The following is a 25,739-nucleotide window of genomic DNA, read 5'->3' as shown; positions in this document are numbered from 1 at the left end:
AGTGAGGCAAAGCAATGCATAGCAAGTTAGAGTCTTGATTTTCCATTTGAAATGACATGTTGAATATAGAAGATGCAGCTTGTGGAAGATGAACTGGAAATGTATAATTTTACCATCTTTTGAAAAATATTGCACTTTATAAGAAGACTTGTTGTAAAATACTATTTCAGTTGACAAAAATTTCAAATTCTAAGTCTTTGTGTCACCTATTTATGAATATTGCAGTTATATAAATATAAACTTAGGCCTTGTTTGGAGGCAATTTTTGACCCAAAAAAATCAATTTTTTGATCATTATTTTAATATTTTAGCCGTCATTTTTTATTTCATCACTCACAGGTGAGACCCACTTTTCTCTCTAACGATCAAAAAATTAATTTTCATAATCACTAAAAAAACAGGCCCTTAATTATAAAATACTTATAGTTTGCAATGTAAGATCATAAATAAATGTCTCTCTCTTTAACTTAATCATTTAGATCAAAAGTTCCAATACAAAAAATAGATGAAGCCCTTTGGCTCCAATTTTTAAAAATTCATTTTTCTCAAACTTATTTTTAACCATACATTTTTATGAGACTCACATTTTTTTATTAACTTTTATTAAAATCTACAAAAAATCTAATTTTCAACCAGATCAAACTGGGCAAAATATATTTATTTTGAAAAAGTATATTGATGAAAAAATGCAAATGAATGTCACAAAATTGACGAAGTATTACACTTGACATTTAACCCACCACAACGCTCCTCTTTTATCCGAACATGAAACCTACAAAAATGGCGTAGGACCATGTTTATTCAAAACATGCAAGAAGACAATTTATAGTGACATAAGCTTTTGCATCCTCTTCTCTATATAAGAATGCACTTCCAAAACCACTACTGTTTAATTTTAATACAAATCCATGGAGATTAATCAATTCATACACAAAGTTTCTCGCATTTTCCCTTCTTCTTTGACTTCATGCCAGTTCAGAACTCTACCAGATGCAGTAGAACCCTCCATTAACAACCCTAAAACCAGTCAAAATAGCCAAGAAAATGAACTTTTTTCTTTCAAAAAGCCCCCAAAGAATGAATTCAAGAACCCCAAAAGTTCTGATAGAAATGGAAGATGGTGTCCTCCTGTAACGCCGGTTTCGGGTTTGAATTTGAAAGGTAAGGATAAAGAAAGTTCTAAGAATTTTATAACCCACAGTTCTTCATCCTACAGTGGGTGGTTTAGCGATGAAAAAACTGAAGCTGATGCAGAAACGAACACGTTTTTTAGCCTTTCATCTACGGTTTCCTGCGAGTCTGTTACTGAATCAAGCCGGAGAATTCATAATGCTGTACTCACTGATCAATACAGCCGGAAAACCACCAAAAATAGCTGTAATACAGTTCAAAACTCTGTTAAATCCGCTTCGAAGGGGCAAAACACCAGCAGAAAGAGCAGAAAAAATGAGCACATGAGGCCTAAAAAGATTGTCCCTGAATTTGGTTTTGAAGTTTCTGATATTTCAACTGAGATTTACTACAGTAATTCCAGGAAAGTTCACCGGAAAACCTCCCGGGAAAAGAGAAAGACTAATCCAACTAGAAGATTAACAAATTCTTTTTTACTTGTGGAGGATTGGACTGAAGAGAGTTATGCAATGGAGAAATATTCGAAGGATCCACACAGTGATTTTAGGGCGTCAATGGTGGAAATGATTGTGGAGCAGCAGATATTTGGAAGCAATGATCTTGAGAAGCTGTTGCACTGTTTCTTGTCATTGAATGAAGCTTCTTATCATGGAATTATTTCTGACGTTTTTAATGAGATTTGTGAAACATTGTTTTCTAACTGAATTTGGATTAATGTTCTTTATTATTGTTCAATTTCAAATTATGCTTCTTGTTTCATCTCTCTGCTCTCCCTCGCATGTGTTATGCCCTCGTTTGGTTTAGTTAAAATCAAATTTTTAGTAGATGAAAAAAAGGAAGAAGATGAAATATGTGGTTGAAAAATTATGGTTCCATGAAATATGTAATTGAAAATGATTTTGAAAAAAAAAAAAAGAATTTTAGAAAATGAGGCCCAAATAGGAACTATATTTCATTATTTAGAAAATAGATCAATCTACACTCGATGAAGTTCAAGCCTTGGTATATTTTGATCATGTAGAGCTTAATATACTATACAATTTTTTTTCTTGACCATTCGACCTAATTAATTTTAGGGGTACTTTGAAAAATTCGCACAACTAATTTTCCTTCTACATATATCGAGCCGATTATGGTGAGTCTTGTGTTATAATAGAAAAAATCAGAGAGACACGTAAGCCTGAAAATACATAATCTTTTTTTCTTCGATATAATGAAATTCTTTAGTGGTATCAGGTGGACTAGAACTTGCATGACTCTCACAAAATTTTGATCATGTTTTGTTACTTGACCACTCGATCTTGAGTGTAGCATCGAGTTTTTCAAGTTCAGCCAAACTTTATCTTGTTAATTAGTCTCAAGTGTCTTTTGCACTTTCCATTATTTTTTATTTTCTGATTAATAAATTTTAAGTGGGCCGAATTTTGAGACAGAAAATTCTTGTGCCGAAATCCTTCTTATGGGTTGTAAAGCAGTCGAACAGGTCCAGAAAAGTTTCTGGACTCAAAATTGTTTCGTAATGGGCCAGTTTAAACTTTGTAGCCCATGGGCTAAAATTCAAGAATTTTGTCAAGAAAAAATTCCCATCAAATTTGATGAGCTATCAAGATTTTGAAATGTTAAAGATTCATAATTTGAAATGTGAAATCTACAACGAATTGGTTTTTGATTAAGATTGAGTTAGATTAGAATTTTAATCTTTGATATTTTAGTATACAGTTAAAATTTTAAAACTTCTATTTAATTCAAATACATCAACAAAACTAAAAATTATTTAACTAACATCTATGCAACTATTGCGATTTTGAAGCTACTTTTCTACTTTTACTCATCTCTCGATTTCTCTTCCGAAACTTGAAACTTGCATAAATAAGAGTGAGTCCGTGTTTCCCTATTCACGTTTCCTCCCGCATGCCGCTGACCTCGAAACAAGAGTAGATTCGTCAGTCATTGTTCATGTGTTCGCTTTACATAACACCGACCTCAAAATCATCCACCAGAAATTTTATAGACAGACAGCGATAGATGAGTTCGGCTATTTTCTTCAAATGATTTTTGTGTAAATCTTATTGCTTTCCTAAATTTTTTTTTTTCATTTTTTCATTTTTTTTTTTAGTTGTTGGTTTTAGAAATCTGAATATGGGTCTTGTTTTTTGCGACCAGAAATTCTAGCCAACACCTTCTCCTCCGTCACATTGCCTTGTCTTGGCAATTTCCTTCGGACAATTTTGGTACAAAGCTAATATTTTTTCCTTTTTTTTATGTTATGGGTTGAGAAATCTTAATACAGTTCTTGTAACTTTTAAGAATGAAGAAAAAATAAATTTTGATGGATTATTTTTCTATATCTTGAGCCACAAACACAACCACACATATTTTTGGTGTACTGAGATACGTTAGTTTACTAAAATTTTAATTGGATAAAAAAATAATGTTTTTCAATTTTCTTTTTTTCTTTTTATATTTTGATCTGGGATGAGTTGTTTGATTGTTGAGTTTTATTTATTTTTATTTGTATAGGTGAGAGGATTGAAGAAACATTTGAAGAGACTAAAATATTGGATGCTTCACAAGCTTCACAGAGTATTTGTAAGTGAAAAATTGTGTAACTATGTGTATATTTGTTCTTCTAATATAGTCATTCCCTAGAACTTATAATTTGCTCATCCGGCATTGTGGTTTCAGATGCTGCTAGAGCGTTCATTTTGGACTAGGTTGCTACCTCAGGTATGTTTATAATTTGCAATAGCGTTTCCAAACGTTGCACTGTTTACATCTTTGAACATAATGTGATCTTGAAACCCATTTCAAATGTTGTTGTTCCATATGTTTTGTGGGTTTTTTTTTATACATGTTTAAATGGAAGTAACTCGATAATTTTATTTCTTCTTGTTTATTCCTCAAAGAGATGTTGTTTACGTTGTATAAAATTGATGACGCATGTTATGAGAGGTACTCTCATAATTTTTAATGTGTGATTTCGAAAACCAGAATGTTGATGCCTAACTTTCCATTAATCTATGTTGATGTCTTTTGGAATATTGAACGACTCTTTTTCTTTACATTGAGTACAAAGGGAAACAACGCATTAACTCTTTGTTTTTCTATTTGAGGACACTATTGGAGTTGAGAGCTTCCAAAAGCATCTACCGATTGGTTAGTAGTATGTTATTTTTTTATACTCAACAATTTCTGAAATGTACTAGACGTATTTTTCAATTGGTCTTTCTCGTACACTGTTGATAGGAACGAGGTGATCTGTTTGTATACAAGCTTTGAAGTCTGAGAGAACTGTTTGACATGTTCGAACGATTTGAAGTACAATTGAAGATGTCGGTTAACTTCGTACCGATTCAGAGTTTTACCCAACAAAGTTTTATCTATACTTATTATATGACAACTACTATGAAGTTGGTCGTAAGATTTAACTATCCTACGTACGCGTTACGGCCCATTCTCTTCTGTATTGATTGATTTTTACTCTTTTCTTTATTTTTAATACTCTACATTTTACACTCTTGGATTTTGATATCTTTAAAATTTATTTATTTATTTATAGGCACATTAATGTGCACTTATATCCTCTAAACTTACCTATTTGTAGACCATGTTTTTTTGCTTTCCTATTTTATTGTTGGTTATTCCCATTTCTACCATTATAGTATTATTAGTTTATAAGTTGTTTGATTTTTTTTGTAACTAAGTACAGGTGATTTTCCATTTACTTCTATTACATTTTCATTGGATTGAACATTTTAGTATTTCCATTTTATTTCTTAAAGATAATGCATATTGTATAAAACTAAACACCGTTTCTGATGAAACTAAACACCGCTTTTGGTGAAACTAAACACCGTTCTTCCTTCTTATTACTCATCGTATTATTCTTGGAATATAAATATTTGTTTGGTTTTTTTTTTTTCCATTAGCAGTATGGTGAATTCTCTATTCTTAAATTTCTCTCAGTGTTCGAAAAACAATACAAATAATGACATATGTGTAAACTTTATTTTGTTTCTTCTGTAATTCACAATAGATGACTGAAGATGATAGTTTTAAAGCACGCATGGAAATGCAAAATAAAGGCGCAGGGAGTTGTATGCTGAATGTAAGAAAATACAATGTACATGCACATTTTGCTAACTAGGCCTGAATTTCTTGATGAGGCAGAAGTAACTTTGAGTGATAAAAGTAGTAGTTCTAGAGAAATTGGTGAGCATAATTGTTTTTGCAGTTAGTTTAGAAATATTGTTTTTAAATCATTCTCCATTCTGAATCTACTTTATTTATTTTTCTTTTCAATTGTAATTTAATGTATGAAAATTTAAAACTTCTCCTTTCTATTGTGGTTCGAGAATCTGCTCATCAACCATTATTAAGCATTGAAATTGGTACTTCGAAACAATTAGTGGCTGATCAACATTTATACGTAAATGATCCGTGTGTGCTTCATAGCAACGCTGGTATGTTACAATTTGATGAATGCTTTGGTGATTTATTGCAATGCAAAAAAAATTTGAGAACAAAAGTAAAGGTTTTTGTTGTTGTGATGGAAATGTTAGATTACAAAGTAATAGTGTACTTAATGAATTGTACAACTTATTTACTTCGGATACACGTGATGCTCTGCTTTTTAAAAACAATGGACGTAATTATAATAATCATTTTGCTTTTATTTCATTTGGTGTCAGATGTGATAAAGATTTGCACAAAAATTACAAAGGTATTTATAAATTTTGAGTTCAAGGACAGGTCTATCATTACATAAACGAGCTTTTACCAAATGATGGTTGTCCATCATATCTGCAATTGTACTTTTATGATACTGATAATGAGATACAACATTGATTACAAAAATCAAACAAATTTTTTGAGTCAATCTTACGAAAGTTGATCCATATCTTAAAGATCAATCCATACTCGAAGAAACTTTTTTGTTCATTAAGTAATATTGATGATTTAAAAACATACAAAATACATATTAGATGTGACCTGGTCTTAACCAAAGAGTTTACAATACACCTTATCTGTAACAAGTAGCTGCAATTTGGATTGATGACGATCCTTCAGCAGACATTAGAATTCGTGATATATCAATTTATTGTCATTCTGGTGTTTCACATAGAATACATTATTATTTTGGTTGTTATGATCCACTTCAGTACCCATTTCTATTTCCTTATGGTGATCCTGGATGGCATGAAGGTATTGAAAAATTTTATAAAGAAAAAGTTCACCAATCCCACATAGTAGACAATTCCATGGATTTGAATATCATACATTTAGCCAAAGAATTAATTGATGGAGAAAATACAAGTTAACAATGGAAAAATGTAATGTATGTTTAATTGTATTAGTTCTTATTATTCTTTGATATTTAACTTAACTATTTGTTTTACTTGTTTCCAGCTTTGACGATGAGAAAAAAAGATCGCAGGTTACGTGTCGTGAGTACTACTGTTATAAACTTCAGGTAAGAAATTTTTGTAGTTCTATTTTGCTTCATGCTGGTAGACTTTTACAACAATATGTTATCGATATGTACATCAAAATTGAAACTAGTAGGCTAGATTATTTTCGAAATAATCAAAAGGAAATACGCGAGAACTTTACCAAGGAATTGTTGATAGTATAGGATATGGTGAAAATAGAGGTTATAAATTTGATCGAAAGATTATTTTGCTATCGTTCTTTGTTGGTGGACCTAGAGATATGACAAAAAGGTATATGGATGCAATGACATTAGTGCAAAGATTTGGCAAACCAGATATTTTTTTGACGATAACATGTAATCCTAATTGGTTAGAAATAAAATAAGAATTAAAGAACAATGATATTAGTCAAAATATACTAGACCTGACTACTCGTATATTTAGAGCTAAATTGGGAGAGCTAAAATTTGATATAGTAAAACATCACATTTTTGGACCAATTGTTGCGTGTATATATGTGATAGAATTTCAGAAAAGAGGACTCCCACATGCTCATTTTTGATAATTTTTAAAAGAGGTTATAAAATTACAAGTGTTGATTTAATTGATTCGATTGTTTCATGTGAAATTCCAGATAAAAATAAACATCCTCATTTACATTCTGTTATAGTGAAACATATTATGTATGGTCCTTGTGGTACATTGAATTCTAAGAATGTTTGTATGAACAAAAAAGGTTAATGTAAACATGACTGTCCAAAAGAATACAACCCTAAAAATTCTATTGACAAAAATGGTTACCCAAATTACAAACGTCGTGAAAATGAATAAGCGGTTACTGTTAGAGGACATTTATTAGACAATAGATGGGTTGTCCCTTATAATCTCTATCTCTCTGTTAAATATGATTGTCATATAAATGTAGAAGTTTGTTCAACTGTAAAATCAATTAAATATCTATATAAATATATATACAAAGGACATGACAAAGTAAGTTTTTCTATAAATAATGACAAATCCGTGTCTGTCATTGATGAAATTGAAAGACAGTCTGCCAGGTGGATTTTACCACCTGAAGCAATGTGGAGGATATATGGATTCATTTTATCTGAAATGTCTCAACTAGTTATTTCATTACAATTGCATCTAGAGAATAGTCAATCTGTTATTTACAGAAATTTTGATAGTTTGTCGATAGTTATTAATAGAGATCACAATAAGCGAACAATGTTAACTAAATTCTTTCGGATGAATATTATAGATGAATTAGCCAAAACATTGTTATATAGAGAATTTCCACTTTTTTGTATGGGATGCACAAAGTCGAATATAGCTCGAAGAAAGAAAAGAAATTTTATTGGGAGAATAGGTATAGTTAATATAATGGAAGGAGAAAGATATTATTTACGAGTCTTACTCAATCATATTAGAGGAGCAACATTATATGAAAATTTGAAAATGATAAATGGTGTTTCCGCGTCATCATTTCGCGAGGTAGCTCTTTTACATGGTTTATTAAGTAGTAATAACTATTGTGAGCTATGTTTGGAAGAAGCCGTTACTTATGAAATACCAAGTTCTTTGCGCTGTTTATTTGCTACTATATTAACTTTGTGTGGACCTAATGATCACTGTGGAACAAATTCCGTAACTTTATTTTTGAGTACTATATAAATTTTGGTATGTCTAACTTAGATGCAGAAATTAGAGCTTTACAGGAAATAAATTCTTTATTAGAATTAGCTGGTAAAAATATAAATGAATATTGTATTGTGCATTTTGAGATAAATATAGGAGAAGAAGAAAGATTAGGTAACATGATTGCTGAGGAAATGATAAATGTTATTACTGAATCTGATAATTTATACACAGAATCTTTGAACAAAGAACAATAGATCACTTATGATAAAATCCTTACAGAGATTTTTTTCTGATGGCAGTGGTATATTTTTTATTGATGGACCAGGCAGAACAGGAAAAATGTATCCCTACAAAGCATTGCTTTCAATTGTAAGGTCAAAAAATTGTATAGCCTTAGCTACTGTTTCTTTGTTATCAGGAGGTCGAACTGCACTTTCTAGGTTAAAAATTCCTCTTGAAATATCAGTTAGTAAAAAATGTGCATTAGCAAGTTTATTAAAAATGGCAAAATTGATTATTTGGGATGAAGCACCAGTGTTACATCGTTATACTATTGAGGACGTTGATAAAATGTTAAGAGATGTCAATGAATGTGATTTACCGTTTGATGGAAAAGTTGTCGTCTTATGAGGAGATTTCGGACAAATTTTACCAGTTATTCAAAAAGGAAACAAGACAGACGTTATGCAGGCGTGTTTAGTATATTCACATTTATGGTCACATTGCATGCAATTTAAATTAGTTCAAAATATGAGAGCTCAGTTAGATCCAATCTTCTCTAAATTCTTACTTAGTATTGGTAATGGAGTTGAAAAACTACACACATGTAACATGATTCAGCTTTCACCTGAAATAACTCTATGCTTTGAAAATGAGGTAGTGTCCTTGAAGAATTTAATTCATGCTGTCTTTCCAGATTTAAATAATTATACTGATGATTTAAATGCTGTAATTAACAGGGTAATTCTAACTCCAAAGAATGGATATGTTGATCAAATAAATAATATTCTACTAAAAGACATTCCAGGAAAAACTTTTACCTATTATAGCTTTGATGAAACATTAGAAGAAACTCAACAGAGTGTTCATGAAGATTTCCTGAATACATTAACTCCGAATGGTATTCCACCACATGAGCTTATATTAAAACAAAATTGTCCTATAATGTTACTTAGGAACATTAATCCATCAAAAGGTTCATGTAATGGTACAAGACTAATCTGTCGTAGATTTGAACGTATGTGATTGATGCTGAGGTAGCCAATGGAGAATACCGTGGTAAAAGAGTGTTTCTACCTAGAATTTCATTTATTCTACTTCAAAGTGATAAAAATTCTTTTCCATTTAAAAGAACTCAGTTTCCCATTCGTCCATACTTTGCAATGATAATAAATAAAAACTCAGGGTCAAACTTTAGATTTTATTGGATTATGTCTGCCGGATTCTACATTTTCTCATGGACAATTATATATTGCACTATCTAGAGCTAAGACAAGTAAATCCATTAGAGTTTTAGTAAAACAAACTAAGAAGGAAAAGATGCATAATAGATGTACGCAAAATGTAGTTTACAGAGAAATTTTAGCCCTGGTACATCCTTAGTACAGTTATACGTCATTTGTAATATCTTCATATTATATTATCTTATGTGATCAAACTATTTAAAAATAATTTATTTCACAGATTTGAAATTCAGCTTATTTTTTGTAGTTAAGAAATATATGACAAATGAAGTTTTCTTTTATAAAAAAAATGCCTCCATCATCTAAATCCATCCATTTCATCGTGAGATGAAGAATGGGGAAGGCTTCGTCACAAAAAAATAGAATGACATTACGTACTATAATTGAGCTTCCATTTTGTATATAAGATCTTCAGAATATTGCATAAAGATTTCCCTTCTTTGGGATAAATATTAAAGTAGTTGACATGGAGAGATACATTATTGATTGAAAAAGTATTTACATATTTTAGTTTTCCTATATTGTTATATTAAAGATTCATGCAATATTTCCTTCATGCCATTTCAGGTATAAAGTAGTAAGATAATTTATGAAATAATATAATTTTGAGAACTTAAAGAATTCTACTCTTTTCCACTAACTATGCATCTATTCATGTCACCCAACCTCATTATCATGCCCATAGAAACCTGTGTGGACAGCCTTTGAAGGTCTCTGATACGAAGTGAGAGCTCTATTCTCGTATGCAATTTCATTATGTTCTTAAAGACGATATAGCCCCCGTTTGAAGATTTTTCGCGCGGGTTAGTCGCTAACAATTAAAAAGGGATCAGACGATTGTGTAAGGGACTAACCTCTTGAGACAAAGTCCCGAAAAGGGGCGTTTTTATTGGCGATGACTTTACAATTAGAAAGTAAAAATAGAATGCCTCCAAGGGGCGTAAGCATACGAATTATTGTAAAAGAAGTGTTTAAATCTAAACTAAGAAATTGAAAGTTACATATTCTCTGTTTGAGAGTGTTTGATTCCGGGTATTTTGCTATATGTCTTTTCTTCCTTTTATACTCCCTGGATGATCTCTTTGTGATCAACCGCCTAAAAATTGCTTGATCGTTCTATAACTGCCCACTTTCCTCGTAATGACCAACTTGTCATGGAACTGCCTTTTCTAACTGCTGCCATTACTCTTTGTCATTCAACTGTCTTCAATTGAATTTCTTGAATCGTGGAACGTGATAGGGCTGCTTAATAACTGCTTTGATAACTGCGCTTCTTGATAACCATAACACTTCATGTTTGCTAAGACCTTGGGCGACTCGAAAGTTTGGGCGAGAATAAAGTAGCAGCTCTGGGCGACTGCATGGCACTCCATTCGCTCAGATCCTGGGCGACTTGCAAGCTTGGGCGATGGTGTTACCGCGTTCATGGGCCTCCCTATTTGGGCCTTCATCCTAAATTGTCTGATTGGGCTTCGTTCTTTGGGCTATCTAATTTGGGGATCCTCCAATTGGGCTTCATTCCTTGGGCCGTTCGATTTGGGCTGAATTTTTATGTGTCAACAATTACCCCCCAATATGGTAGAATTAATACCAATTATTAAATTATGCCATATTCACTTTGTGTTTCCAGCAACATTCGAAATTTTCAAGAATTTCAATCATTGTTTTCTTCCATAGCTTAAAAAGGTGCGACGTTTTGCAAACCCTCATAACCCCCCAATACGCCATTTCACTGCACCATTAAATCACGCCTCACTTTTTTCGCGTTTCTCTATCACAATTTTACTGACTCTGAAAAACTTCATTTCGTCCCTAATGGCTACTTCACAATCTCAATCTGGCGACTCCTTTAGTTTTGAAGACTTTTAGAAACTCCTTAATCGTCCATACATAACTCCGAACTTTCTCGCACCTGCCAATGTCGAACTCAATGAGTTCTACCTAGGTCCTTTCTTCAACAATGCAGAGGCAGTCGAACAAGCGACGGTGGGCCAGCTGTTTCCTTGTACTCAAGGCCCTCAATTTCTAAACTCTCTGCCCCTGGGGCCACTTCGTGAAAGAGGTATTCGTACTTGGCCTAAATCTGATGTAGTTTTCCATAGGTGGCATGCTCGCCTTGTGGACCATGGTCCTACTAAGGCACTTTTTGATAATGCTAGGATTTCTGATTTGTTAGAAATCTCTCTTCAACCCCCTACTTTTGATTCAGCACTTTTTTTGATCGCTTTAAGTTTTTGGTCTTCTGAGTATAATACCTTTGTTTTCCCTCTTGGCCCCATGTCTATTACTTTAAGGGATGTTGGGGACCTAGTGAATCTGCCACCTTTGGGCGATACCATTTTTCTTGGTATCTTGGTTTCTGGTGGCCCTCCAAAGTCTGGTAAAAACCTCACCGAGTCTTATTCAAGCCTGCAAACCCTTCATAACCACTCGAGCGCTGAGCTTTCCCATATTGAGCGAGTGGCCTTTCTTCTGGTTTGACTTTGTAAATATGTTTTGTGTGTGCCAAGTATAAAACCCTCCCCGAGCTATTTACCCATAGCGCACGAATTGGCGCGTGGTAAGGCTCTGAATTTATGTTCTTTCTTTTTGGCTGCCCTCTATAGAGGCATGGCTTCTCTTCAATCTCAATTGAAGAATGGTGCATCTCCCACTAGTAGTGGACCTCTTTGGTTCACTCAAATGTGGTTGAGATCCTATTTTCCATCGCTTGGTGCTCCATCATTTTCTCGTCCTTCTGCTAGCTACTATGGGCTAGCCATTGAGCCCCTGTCTCCTATAAATATGTCTAGAAGGGACATTTTTTCATTCTTTTATTCTTTGGATTCAATCCCTTCCTTCTTTCCTTTTCCTCCCTTTTTGACTCCAGACTATGTGCATCCTCCTTCCACTATAGACAGCGCGAGCACCTCTCTGCTCATTTGGATCCAGTTTTTAACCGGGAGGGAGTTATTTCATGATATTTTAACTGGGACCAATGCCAAGGCTGGGGTAGAAATATATGTTCCCCAATTTTTTGCTCGCCAACTTGGTTTCGGCCAAACCTGGCCTGTTCCTCCTTGCTATTCAAGAAACTTGATAGATCGCTTTCATATCATTAATAAGGTAGAGACAGAGGCAGAGGCAGAGGCTATAAATGCTCGCAATCTTCTTTTGACGAGCCATATTTCATTAGCCCCCTTCAATTCTAGCTGTGCCATCCATCCCCTTTTTGAACAACTCTAGCCGTCAGTGAAGCGTAGATTGTTTGCGACTAATGCCAATCGTGCCTTTCATTCACTGGACTAGCCAAGCATTTCTTCCCCTCCTCCTGTTTTAGTCACCCCTTTGTCCATCCAAAGTCCTTCTCCTCCTTGTCGCGCTAAACAGTCTGCTCGTCCATCTTCTTCTTTCCCTGCCAAGCCTACTGCAGCCAAAAGTGCCCCGAGTCGAAAATGGCCAACCGCAGCATCTCCCATTCTGGAGGAAGATGTTAATGATGATGATGATATCCCTCTTATCATCAGGTGGAAGGTAATTAAATTGGTTTACTCACAAGCATACTTTTCCATACTTGAAACTTTTCTGTGTGCTGATGGTTTATTTGGACTTCTCAGAAAAGTTCAGCCTCTCCTTTGAAGGCCTTGGTGTCGGTAGCTCCTGCTCCATCATCCTCCGCTGAGGCTGCTTCATCCAAGCCAGCTGATGAAGGGACTACGCTTAAAGAGACATCTTCAGTCCCAGAATCCTCATCACAACCAATGGATGAGCTACCTTCTTCCCAGGGCATCGACTGCCAAAACATCGAAGCAGAAGGTAATTCAATTTTTTGATGCTTTACCTTTGCTTGTGCTATTGGTTTCTGATTTGTTGCTTTTGAGTTCTGCAGATGCTCCTATGAGTCTGCCCGTTATGGCAACATCTTCTCGCTTAGACAAGGGGAAGTCCTCACGAATGGTGGAGCGACAGGTGGCAGACTTGGCTGGGGATATGCCATCTTCCAAGATTATTGATGAGGTAATCTTTGCTTCACTTTTACTTCCATCTTGTTCGTTGTAGTGAGAATCTTCAATATTGACAATTTTCTTTGCATGATGCTGATAAGATTGCGCGTTCCATCCAAGACTTTTTCGCTTCCTGGGGGCAGTCAAGACATCTTGCCCTGCTCCAGCTGGTCGTCCTGCTACTTCTTCAGAGGAAGATATGAAGTTCCTCAAGCAGTCGATATTTGAGTACGTGTCCTTCATGGATATGGACATTGGTAAGGCTAGTGCTGCCAGACATAAGGATAAGCTTGAGCATTTGAATGCGAAGTTGGAGCAAGCACTGACACTTCCGTTGCTCAATCTTTCTGCTGATTTTAAAGCGACGTTGAAAGTTATCCATTCCGAGGTCCTCTCCTTGCTGGCCAAGAATGTTGAACTGAAGGCCAAAAGTACTCAATATCTTCGTGCCGTATCTGAAAAAGAGTCTTTGCTTCTGGAGATCAACAAAGCTGAGGACGAGTTGAATGAAATCTCTTCCGAAGTCATGATTGAAGATTCTTTGATGGCTAGTTTGGCTGCTTAGATGAAGGAACTTCTAGCCAAAATGGATGACTGTAAGGCGAGAATGGCTGCTAAAAAGCGTAACACCTCCCAAGGAATTGAGCGAACTAAGTCTTTGGTCGAGCAGTACAAGAAGTTGGAAGTTGATGAAGATGTTGTGGCCGAATTGAACATCACTTCCTCTCGACAGAACGAGGATCGTTCAGTATGGGGCGGATTGTAATTAAGACATATAATGCCTTAACTTTTTCTTTTTGTAATTTCACATTTGACTTTCCCTTTGTAACCTTGTACATCATTAATGAACATCTATGTTAACTTCTTGTGCATTTATTTGATGTTTGTCTTTTAATCGCCAATCCTTCAAGCATTTAATTGCTTTGTGCTAAAAATCTTGTACATTTTCTCTTGATATTTTCACCTCTTTTCCCAAGACTTTGGGCTACTTAATTCCATTTATTAGGCAAAATATGGCTGTTCATATTCTGTCTCTTCATATAAATGCACATATGCTTCGCACTTTTCATCTTCCATCTTCATTTTCATTCTCTTCTTCGAAACCAATTTGCTGCCATTGTTTGACATTCTGACAATCAATTCAAAATCTTCGTCTTCTATAAAAATGGATTGTTTGGTCCGCCCATTTTACTACTTGTCTTGATGTCACCTTTGGTATGGGAGATATAGGAAATATTTTTTGGCCAGCAGCGAAGTTTTTCCCATCAAAGTTCTTCCCATCATCTCTTTGTTCTTTACAAGGGGTTCGATGATGGAAGGCAATTTTTGGGATGCTTGCAGGCTGATAAGTATGTTTTTACACACTTATTTGGTTCACAAACTTGACTTAAACATGGATAAAATGGTTGAATTGTGACTTAATCTAGTTAAATTCATGCAATGTAGGTATTTCAATGGAAATTGTGGAATTCAGAAGAAAAGAGCCGAAGAAGGACCAAAACACAACAAAGTGATAGTTCGAGGACCAAAGGTGCAAATATTGAGAAGTTGAGCTAAATGAAAAATGAGAGTAACAACATGCCGAGTATGAGCTTAAGCACAAAGCAAAATAACTGGAGGGAGAAAGTATTGAAGAGGGACTGAAATGAAGACAATTGAAAGTTGGAGGACTAAAGCGCAAATACTCGAAAGATGAGCCGAATGAGTGGCATGAGATTTGATGGTGTCAATCATCAATTGGAGGATAAAATTTGTTGAAAAGATGAAGAAATCGAAGAAAGAAGTCAAAAGAAGCAACAAGGAAAGTTCGGGGACCAAAATGAAGGGACTTCATAGATGGACAAACTATGCGACCGCATAGTGTAACCATCTATGCGGTCGTATAGATGGATGCAGGGAAAAATTGGTTAATTTCAAGTGACCTATGCGACCGCATAGGATCCTTCTATGCGGTCGTATATGTATAATTTCTGGGCGTTTCTGCAGTTTCCTTTTTCGACTCCAACTCTTTTTTTAACCTAATTTGGATGCGATATAAGATATGAAAATACGTCCAGAAGAGGGGGGAATGACCAGAGAGACGAATTGGAGGCACAAAAACACAATCTTGGGTTGATTTTACAAGGATTCAAGAAGGATTTCAAGATTTCATACAAGAAAACGAGGATTTTCATACGGGTGTATTCTTTATATCTTTTAATTTCATTTTTATTTCTTGATTTAGTAATCATGATTGTAGGCTAGGGTTTTAAATTCATTAGGGGATCGATGAACCTTTGATTACTATTAAATTCTTATATCTCATGAATTCAATATAAAGTTTCGTTTGGATAATATGCTTGATTTATATGTTTTCATTGCATCCATAATTATTGGCCATATATTATGTGAGATTAGATGATTTATTTCTTACATTCGAGAGAAGTGGAATAGATTCGATAAAATATAAATCAACATAGGGTCCGATAGGGGATAGAAATATACCCCTATGCTTTATGCAATTCGTTAATTGTTCATAGAAATTCACGCATTCTTGTATATTTGCATCATCCATAGAGATATAGGCTGGTGGTATGCAAGAGTAGGTTTAATATATATCGAGAGAGTATAGTGGATAGGTTTAGGAACATTGAATTGGCATTTTTCCATCGATTCATTGAATTTGTGAAATTAGGGTTTTTGGTAATCAATTGGGGATTCGAGATCCTAATGATTCTATTTCAATTTATTTCTATACATTAACTTCCAAAATTGCATATTTACATTTTAATTGAGTTGTTGAGTCATTTAATTAGGGGAATTTCGAAATTGGAAACCCAATTTCGAAATTAGGATTTTCTTCAAAATTAGGGTTTCAAATTGGGGGTTTCTTCCAAAATTAGGGCTTAATTTTCATTCAATTGGATTCGGTTAAGGTCACATTAGTTTAATTAGAGCTAATTCAATCCTTATGGGAACGATACTTGGATTCATAGTCCATTTTACTACTTGCTAACGAACCGTACACTTGCGGTGAGATTTTAAAATTAAAAGAAATGTTTCGTGAAAAAGTTTTTGGCACCGTTGCCGGGGATTGAATTTTAGTTTTAATTCTATCTTTTGTGACACTAATTCGAGCTTATTTAGTTTAGTACCTGTTAATTTTATTAGATTTATTTTATTATTGTTTATATTGAATTTTTGTGTTAATTCTGCCATATCAGGGCTTGTATGCAAGGAGCACCTGATCAAGATTTGGTCCCTATAGATCCAGAGATCGAAAGCACATTTCGTCACAGGCAAAGGGAAGCAAGAGTGGTACAACAAATGGCTAATGAGCAAAATCGATCGGGAATTCCACTCAACGAAGGTTTGGCAGTGGAAGAGGATGGAAATACGGTACTTGGGGATTTCATGGCACCATTGGTGGTGCAAAGTCAATCTAGTATTATATATCCTCCATTTGGGCAACCGAACTTCCTAACTGAAGACAAACATGATTCAACTATTTCAGAATGGGCATCAATACCATGGGATGGCTAGTGAGAATCCGCATACACACATATCTCGATTTCTTGATATGTGTCAACACTTCAGATACCAAGGTATCTCTGATGATGCTATAAGACTGCGCTTGTTCCCGCACACCTTAAGGGATAACGCACTTGAATGGCTGGATTCACTCCCTGTTGGAAGCATCACTACTTGAAACGAGCTAGCTCATAAATTCTGCTCCAAGTTCTTCTCGCCAGCTAAAGTAGCTAAAATGCGGCATGACATCTCAATATTCAACCAGATTGAGTCAGAATCATTTGAAGAGCCATGGAACCGTTTCAAGAACATGTTAAGGAAGTGCCCGCAACATGGCTTTGACAAGAAGACCCAGATCAGATTTTTCTACACTGGATTACTCCCATCATTCAAGAGTATGGTGGATGCATCATCTGACGGGTCTATCTCTACAAGAACAATTGACGGAGCCTGGGAGCTGTTTGAGAGGATGGCTACAACTTCAGCTATGTGGTCTACAGATCGAGTAGTTCAGAAGAGAGCACCTGGGGTGTATGAAGTAGATACTTACTCAGCACTGTCGGCGAAAATAGATTCCTTATTCCATAAGGTTGAAAGCATTTCACAAACTGCCACTGCTAAGCAAGTTATGAAGTAGAGTTGTGAAGAATGTGGAGCATATCACAGTACTGCTACTTGCCCAATTCTAGCACAAGGAGTAGAACATGCAGAATTCGCACAATGGGGTCAGCGCCAGCAGAATAACCCACATTTAGAAACCTTCAGTCCAGGTTGGAGAAAACACCCAAATTTCTCGTGGGCTAATCAGAATCAAAATAGACCACAAGGGTAATATCAGCAGCAAGATAAAAAGCCACCATTGGAGGACATGTTTGAGAAATTCATGGTACAAACAAATCAGTACATGGAAGCCAACAACCAGTTTATGCGAAGGATAGAAACAACTCTTCAAGATCAAAGTATAGCAATCAAGAACTTGGAGACACAAGTGGGACAAATGGCAATTTCCATGACGGGTAGAGCACCAGGCAACCTACCTAGCAACACTGAAGTCAACCCTACGGAACACGCGAAGGCTATAACAACCAGAAGTGGAGTACAACTGTCGGAGCCACATGTAAAAAGTTCGGGGGCCAGCAAGGAATCAACATCAACCTTGGAGGAAGAAATTGTGGAGCAAACTGACAATGCAACAGGAGATGAGGTTAAGAAGAATTCGAAGACATCACAGGGAAAAAATACTAATCCTGTCAACCCTCATGAGCCTCCTATTCCGTTTCCACAAAGGTTGAGAAAGCACAAAATGGATCAGCAATATAGTAAGTTCCTTGAGGTCTTCAAGAAATTGCACATCAACATCCCATTTGCTGAAGCACTTGTCCAGATGCCGAGCTATGCAAAATTCCTGAAGGATATCCTCTCCAACAAACGAAAGATAGAGGAAAATGAAACAGTGATGCTAACTGAGGAATGCAGTGCCAAAATCCAAAGAAAACTACCTCCAAAATTAAAAGATCCAGGGAGTTTTACTGTACCTTGCACTATAGGAAATTGTCATTTTGATAAGGCTTTATGTGATTTAGGTGCAAGTATTAATTTAATGCCTCTCTCTGTTTTCAGGAAACTCGGCTTGGGAGAAGCAAAAGCCACAACAGTCACATTGCAGTTAGCAGATCGATCCCTTACACATCCAAGAGGGATCATTGAAGACGTCCTGGTAAAAGTGGAGAAGTTCATATTTCCAGCCGATTTTCTCATCTTGGACATGGAAGAAGATAAGGATGTTCCACTCATATTGGGGCGACCTTTCTTAGCCACTGGAAGAGCAATTGTCGATGTTCAGAAAGGGCAACTGATATTGAGGCTTGGTGACGAGCAAATCTCATTCAACGTGTTCAAAGCAATGAAATTCCCTACTGAGGCAGACAGTTGTTTCCAGATCAATGTAGTCGACCGAATAGTTCAAGACACATTTCAGCTACATCATTCTTCCGATGCATACGAGGCATGCATTGCACATTTACAATCCAACCATTCTGATTCAAGTGAGATTGAGACATGTGCTCGGTTTTTGGAAAGTAACCAGCCATATATACGCAGACGCTACTATGAAGAGCTGGGAACTCAGACTGCAAAATCAGTGCCATCTATTGTGAAACCTCCCAAATTGGAACTCAAACAACTGCCACCACATCTTCGATATGCGTACGGGGAATCTTCTACACTACCGGTTATTATATCAAGCACTGTCAGTGAGGTAGAGGAAGAGAAATTACTTCGGGTGCTAAGGGAGAATAAAATAGCCATTGGATGGTCAATTGCAGATATCAAAGGGATCAGCCCGTCTATATGCATGCATAAGTTACTCATGGAGGAAAAATTCAAACCAAGCATTGATGGGCAGCGGAGATTGAATCCACACATGAAAGAAGTGGTTAGAACTGAGGTATTGAAGTTGCTCGATGCAGGCATTATTTATCCAATATTAGATAGTGCATGGATCAGTGCGGTGAAAGTCGTCCCCAAGAAAGGAGGAATCACGGTGATAGAAAATGAGAAAAATGAGTTGATTCCTACACGGACAGTGACTGGATGGAGAGTTTGCATTGACTACCGTAAACTTAACATAGCTACTCGAAAGGATCACCTTCCATTACCGTTCATTGATCAGATGTTGGAGAGATTAGTGGGACATTCACATTACTGTTTCCTAGATGGGTACTTCGGGTATAATCAGATTCCAGTGGCACCAGACGATCAGGAGAAGACCACTTTCACTTGCCCCCTATGGCACCTTTGCATACAGAAGGATGCCATTTGGATTATGCAACGCTCCCGCTACCTTTCAGCGCTGCATGATGGCTATTTTCTCAGACATGATTGAGAAATTCATCGAGGTATTCATGGATGACTTCTCTGTGTTTGGATCTTCATTTGATGAATGCTTGGAGCATCTAAGTCTGGTGCTACAACGGTGTACGAAGACCAACTCGGTGTTGAATTGGGAGAAATGTCACTTTATGGTACAAGAAGGCATCGTACTAGGGCATCGAATCTCGGCGAAGGGCATTGAAGTGGACAGAGCAAAGATTTAAGTAATCGAGAAACTACCTCCATCTACATCAGTAAAAGGTGTTCGTAGTTTTCTTGGTCATGCAGGGTTCTATAGAAGATTCATCAAGGATTTCTCAAAAATCACCAAACCTTTGTGCTGTTTATTGATGAAGGAATCCACATTTGAGTTTACTGATGAGTGTCTGCAGGCCTTTAACACTTTGAAAGAGAAGTTGACTTCAGCACCTGTAATTATCACACCGGATTGGAATCTGCCATTTGAATTAATGTGTGACGCCAGTGATTATGCTGTGGGAGCCGTGTTGGGTCAACGAAGGAATAAGGTATTTCACGTGATCTACTATGCAAGAAAGACTTTGAACGATGCTCAGTTAAATTATGCCACTACGGAGAAAGAGCTTCTTGCTATAGTCTATGCATTTGACAAATTTCGATCATACCTTGTGGGGTCGAAGGTCATAGTCTACACAGATCATGCCGCTATCAGGTACTTAATGGAAAAGAAGGATGCTAAGCCACGTCTCATTCGTTGGATATTACTACTTCAAGAGTTTGAATTCCAAATTAAGTATAAGAAAGGTAGTGAAAACGTGGTGGCGGACCACCTATCTCGGCTTGAGGACACAGAACAGACAGAGACAGTGGAAATAAACGAAATCTTCCCAGACGAATATATTTTTGGTATGATGAAAACACCCTGGTATGCAGATATAGTTAACTATTTAGCCAGGTCTATCATACCGCCAGATTATTCAAGTCACCAGAAGAAGAAATTCTTCGCTGAATTGAAGTATTATTTTTGGAAAGATCCCATTCTCTACAGGCGGGGGGCTGATCAAATTGTTCGTCGCTGTGTACCAGAGGAAGAGGTGCCTTTGATATTAGAAAACTGTCACTCATCTATATATGCAAGGCATTTTGGTGCTTCAAAAACAGCTGCGAAGATTCTCCAATCAGGTTTTTACTGGCCTACACTCTTTAAAGATGCTTTTGAATTTGTGAAAAGGTGTGACCGATGTCAGTGCACGGGTAACATATCTAGAAGAAATGAGATGCCTTTGAATAGTATCTTAGAGGTGGAATTATTCGACATCTGGGGGATCGACTTCATAGGACCATTTCCACCATCTTTTTCAAATCAATACATATTAGTGGCTGTGGATTATGTATCGAAATGGGTCGAGGCTGTTGCATTGCCTACCAATGATGGGAAAGTGGTGATTGAGTTTTTAAAGAAAAACATTTTTACCCGGTTTGGAACATCGAGAGCCATAATTAGTGACGGGGGCACACATTTCTGCAATCGTCAGTTCGAGCAGTTGTTAGCGAAATATGGCGTTAAGCACCGTGTAGCCACCGCATACCATCCCCAAACCAGCGGACAGGTCGAAATATCCAATAGGCAATTGAAGCGAATACTCGAAGTCACAGTTAGCTCATCAAGAAAGGATTGGTCAAAGAAACTAGATGACGCCTTGTGGGTCTATAGGACTGTATTCAAGACCCCTATAGGTATGTCACCGTATCTACTGGTTTTTGGGAAAGCATGCCACCTACCTCTTGAGATCAAACACCATGCCTACTGGGCAATGAAGAAATTAAACTTGGATTTGAAGGCTGCGGGTGAAAAAAGACTCTTACAACTTAATGAGCTGGATGAGCTCAGGATGGAAGCCTACGAGAATTCAAGAATCTACAAAGAGCGCACTAAGAAATGGCATGACATGCATATTCAGAGACGTGACTTTAAGGTGGGGCAAAAAGTGCTACTCTACAACTCCAGGCTTAAACTGTTTCTAGGAAAATTGAGATCGAGATGGTCTGGTCCATATACCATTACACGGGTGTTTCCACATGGGGCAATTGAGATCACTTACGACAGCAAGGGGACATTCAAAGTTAATGGACAGCGTTTGAAGCACTATTAGGGCGGTGATTTTTCAAAGGACAAGTCTACCGTCCATCTTGGATCACCAGAATAACGTAATACGGTAAAGTCGAGCTATCGACTATAATCTAGCGCTGAGTGGGAGGCAACCCACTGTATCCTTAAATTTATTTTATTGCATTGCATTAGTTTAGGAATTTGTTTGAGTTTAGTTTGTTTCGTAGGTCATCGATCATATTTTGCATGATAGCCTAGGCACTACACGTTTAATGTTGCATGAATGGGTGCTAAATGAAGTGCTTGGGTGTTCGAGTGTGTGTCATGCATTTCGATGTGCGAAGATGCTCGTTTTGGCTAAGCTTTCAGAATACGGGATAACATTTATGAAAAAATCGATTTTGGTGCCAAGTTTTCGATAAGCATATTCCTCTTTTCAAGTCAAAATTTTCATTTTTTTTTTTGGAATATAGGCGAGGTGAGTCAAAATTTTTTAAGTGAAAAACCGATTTCGGGGTAGTTTAAATTTTCAGTCATGGATTGATTTAAAAAAAAATAAAAATAAAAATAAGACACCCTGTTTGGTCTATGCGGCCGCATAGACCGCATCCGAGAATGTAACCGGGGAAATTGTTTGCACTATGCGACCGCATAGTGCAGCACTATGCGGTCGCATAGTGTAGTGGTCACGGGTTTTAACCCGTGACCACACAATTAAACCCCAAATCTCCCTCCCTCTCACTCACACTCGAGACCACTCACCCGCTTCACCCATTCCATTGCATACACTCCACATTTGCACATCACACACTTAGCTTACACTACACCCATTGCACACTAATCATTCANGCACAAGGAGTAGAACATGCAGAATTCGCACAATGGGGTCAGCGCCAGCAGAATAACCCACATTTAGAAACCTTCAGTCCAGGCTGGAGAAAACACTCAAATTTCTCGTGGGCTAATCAGAATCAAAATAGACCACAAGGGTAATATCAGCAGCAAGACAAAAAGCCACCATTGGAGGACATGTTTGAGAAATTCATGGTACAAACAAATCAGTACATGGAAGCCAACAACCAGTTTATGCGAAGGACAGAAACAACTCTTCAAGATCAAAGTATAGCAATCAAGAACTTGGAGACACAAGTGGGACAAATGGCAATTTCCATGACGGGTAGAGCACCAGGCAACCTACCTAGCAACACTGAAGTCAACCCTAAGGAACACGCGAAGGCTATAACAACTAGAAATGGAGTACAACTGTCAGAGCCACATGTAAAAAGCTTGGGGGCCAGCAAGGAATCAACATCAACCTTGGAGGAAGAAATTGTGGAGCAAACTGACAATGCAACAGGAGATGAGGTTAAGAAGAATTCCAAGACATCACAGGGAAAAAATACTAATCCTGTCAACCCTTCATGAGCCTCCTATTCCGTTTCCACAAAGGTTGAGAAAGCACAAAATGGATCAGCAATATAGTAAGTTCCTTGAAGTCTTCAAGAAATTGCACATCAACATCCCATTTGCTAAAGCACTTGTCCAGATGCCGAGCTATGCAAAATTCCTGAAGGATATCCTCTCCAACAAACGAAAGATAGAGGAAAACGAAACAGTGATGCTAACTGAGGAATGCAGTGCCAGAATCCAAAGAAAACTACCTCCAAAACTAAAAGATCTAGGGAGTTTTACTGTACCTTGCACTATAGGAAATTGTCATTTTGATAAGGCTTTATGTGATTTAGGTGCAAGTATTAATTTAATGCCTCTCTCTGTTTTCAGGAAACTCGGCTTGGGAGAAGCAAAAGCCACAACAGTCACATTGCAGTTAGCAGATCGATCCCTTACACATCCAAGAGGGATCATTGAAGACGTCCTGGTAAAAGTGGAGAAGTTCATATTTCCAGCCGATTTTCTCATCTTGGACATGGAAGAAGATAAGGATGTTCCACTCATATTGGGGCGACCTTTCTTAGCCACTGGAAGAGCAATTGTCGATGTTCATAAAGGGCAACTGATATTGAGGCTTGGTGACGAGCAAATCTCATTCAACGTGTTCAAAGCAATGAAATTCCCTACTGAGGCAGACAGTTGTTTCCAGATCGATGTAGTCGACCGAATAGTTCAAGACACATTTCGGCTACATCATCCTTCCGATGCATACGAGGCATGCATTGCACATTCACAATCTACCCATTCTGATTCAAGTGAGATTGAGACATGTGCTCGATTTTTGGAAAGTAACCAGCCATATATACACAGACGCTACTATGAAGAGCTGGGAACTCAGACTGCAAAATTAGTGCCATCTATTGTGAAACCTCCCAAATTGGAACTCAAACAACTGCCACCACATCTTCGATATGCGTACGGGAAATCTTCTACACTACCGGTTATTATATCAAGCACTGTCAGTGAGGTAGAGGAAGAAAAATTACTTCGGGTGCTAAGGGAGAATAAAATAGCCATTGGATGGTCAATTGCAGATATCAAAGGGATCAGCCCGTCTATATGCATGCATAAGATACTCATGGAGGAAAAATTCAAACCAAGCATTGATGGGTAGCGGAGATTGAATCCACACATGAAGGAAGTGGTTAGAACTGAGGTATTGAAGTTGCTCGATGCAGGCATTATTTATCCAATATTAGATAGTGCATGGATTAGTGCGGTGCAAGTTGTCCCCAAGAAAGGAGGAATCACGGTGATAGAAAATGAGAAAAATGAGTTGATTCCTACACGGATAGTGACTGGATGGAGAGTTTGCATTGACTACCGTAAACTTAACATAGCTACTCGAAAGGATCACTTTCCATTACCGTTCATTGATTAGATGTTGGAGAGATTAGCGGGACATTCACATTACTGTTTCCTAGATGGGTACTTCGGGTATAATCAGATTCCAGTGGCACCAGACGATCAGGAGAAGACCACTTTCACTTGCCCCCTATGGCACCTTTGCATACAGAAGGATGCCATTTGGATTATGCAACGCTCCCGCTACCTTTCAGCGCTGCATGATGGCTATTTTCTCAGACATGATTGAGAAATTCATCGAGGTATTCATGGATGACTTCTCTATGTTTGGATCTTCATTTGATGAATGCTTGGAGCATCTAAGTCTGGTGCTACAATGGTGTACGAAGACCAACTTGGTGTTGAATTGGGAGAAATGTCACTTTATGGTACAAGAAGGCATCGTACTAGGGCATCGAATCTCGGCGAAGGGCATTGAAGTGGATAGAGCAAAGATTTAAGTAATCGAGAAACTACCTCCACCTACATCAGTAAAAGGTGTTCGTAGTTTTCTTGGTCATGCAGGGTTCTATAGAAGATTCATCAAGGATTTCTCAAAAATTACCAAACCTTTGTGCTGTTTATTGATGAAGGAATCCACATTTGAGTTTACTGATGAGTGTCTGCAGGCCTTTAACACTTTGAAAGAGAAGTTGACTTCAGCACCTGTAATTATCACACCGGATTAGAATCTGCCATTTGAATTAATGTGTGACGCCAGTGATTATGCTGTGGGAGCCGTGTTGGGTCAACGAAGGAATAAGGTATTTCACGTGATCTACTATGCAAGTAAGACTTTGAACGATGCTCAGTTAAATTATGC

General features: G+C 37.0%; 1 protein-coding gene and 1 pseudogene across 1 annotated transcript; both read left to right on the top strand.

The window, feature by feature from the left end:
- Positions 1 to 908: 908 nt before the first annotated feature.
- On the top strand, positions 909 to 5,374 carry LOC111393143 (transcription repressor OFP8-like). The gene is made up of 5 exons (XM_023018534.1): positions 909 to 1,796; positions 3,652 to 3,720; positions 3,817 to 3,858; positions 5,168 to 5,239; positions 5,366 to 5,374. The coding sequence occupies exons 1-5, from the start codon at positions 909 to 911 to the stop codon at positions 5,372 to 5,374; spliced, it is 1,080 nt and encodes a 359-aa protein (XP_022874302.1).
- Positions 5,375 to 8,954: 3,580 nt separating this feature from the next.
- LOC111393142 overlaps positions 8,955 to 25,739 on the top strand; it is an 85,706-nt pseudogene continuing 68,921 nt past the window's right edge.

Source organism: Olea europaea, chromosome 4 (assembly GCF_002742605.1).
Source record: "Olea europaea var. sylvestris chromosome 4, O_europaea_v1, whole genome shotgun sequence".
NCBI classification, from domain to species: domain Eukaryota; kingdom Viridiplantae; phylum Streptophyta; class Magnoliopsida; order Lamiales; family Oleaceae; genus Olea; species Olea europaea.
Note: the sequence above shows the minus strand (reverse complement) of the source record. Positions and strands in the feature narration are given on the sequence as shown.

Coding starts and splice junctions, on each gene's coding strand:
- LOC111393143 (XM_023018534.1), top strand. CDS start 909: ATGGAGATTAATCAATTCATACACAAAGTTTCTCGCATTTTCCCTTCT. Junction 3,721..3,816: donor ACAAGCTTCACAGAGTATTT/GTAAGTGAAAAA, acceptor TTGTGGTTTCAG/ATGCTGCTAGAGCGTTCATT. Junction 3,859..5,167: donor GGACTAGGTTGCTACCTCAG/GTATGTTTATAA, acceptor AATTCACAATAG/ATGACTGAAGATGATAGTTT.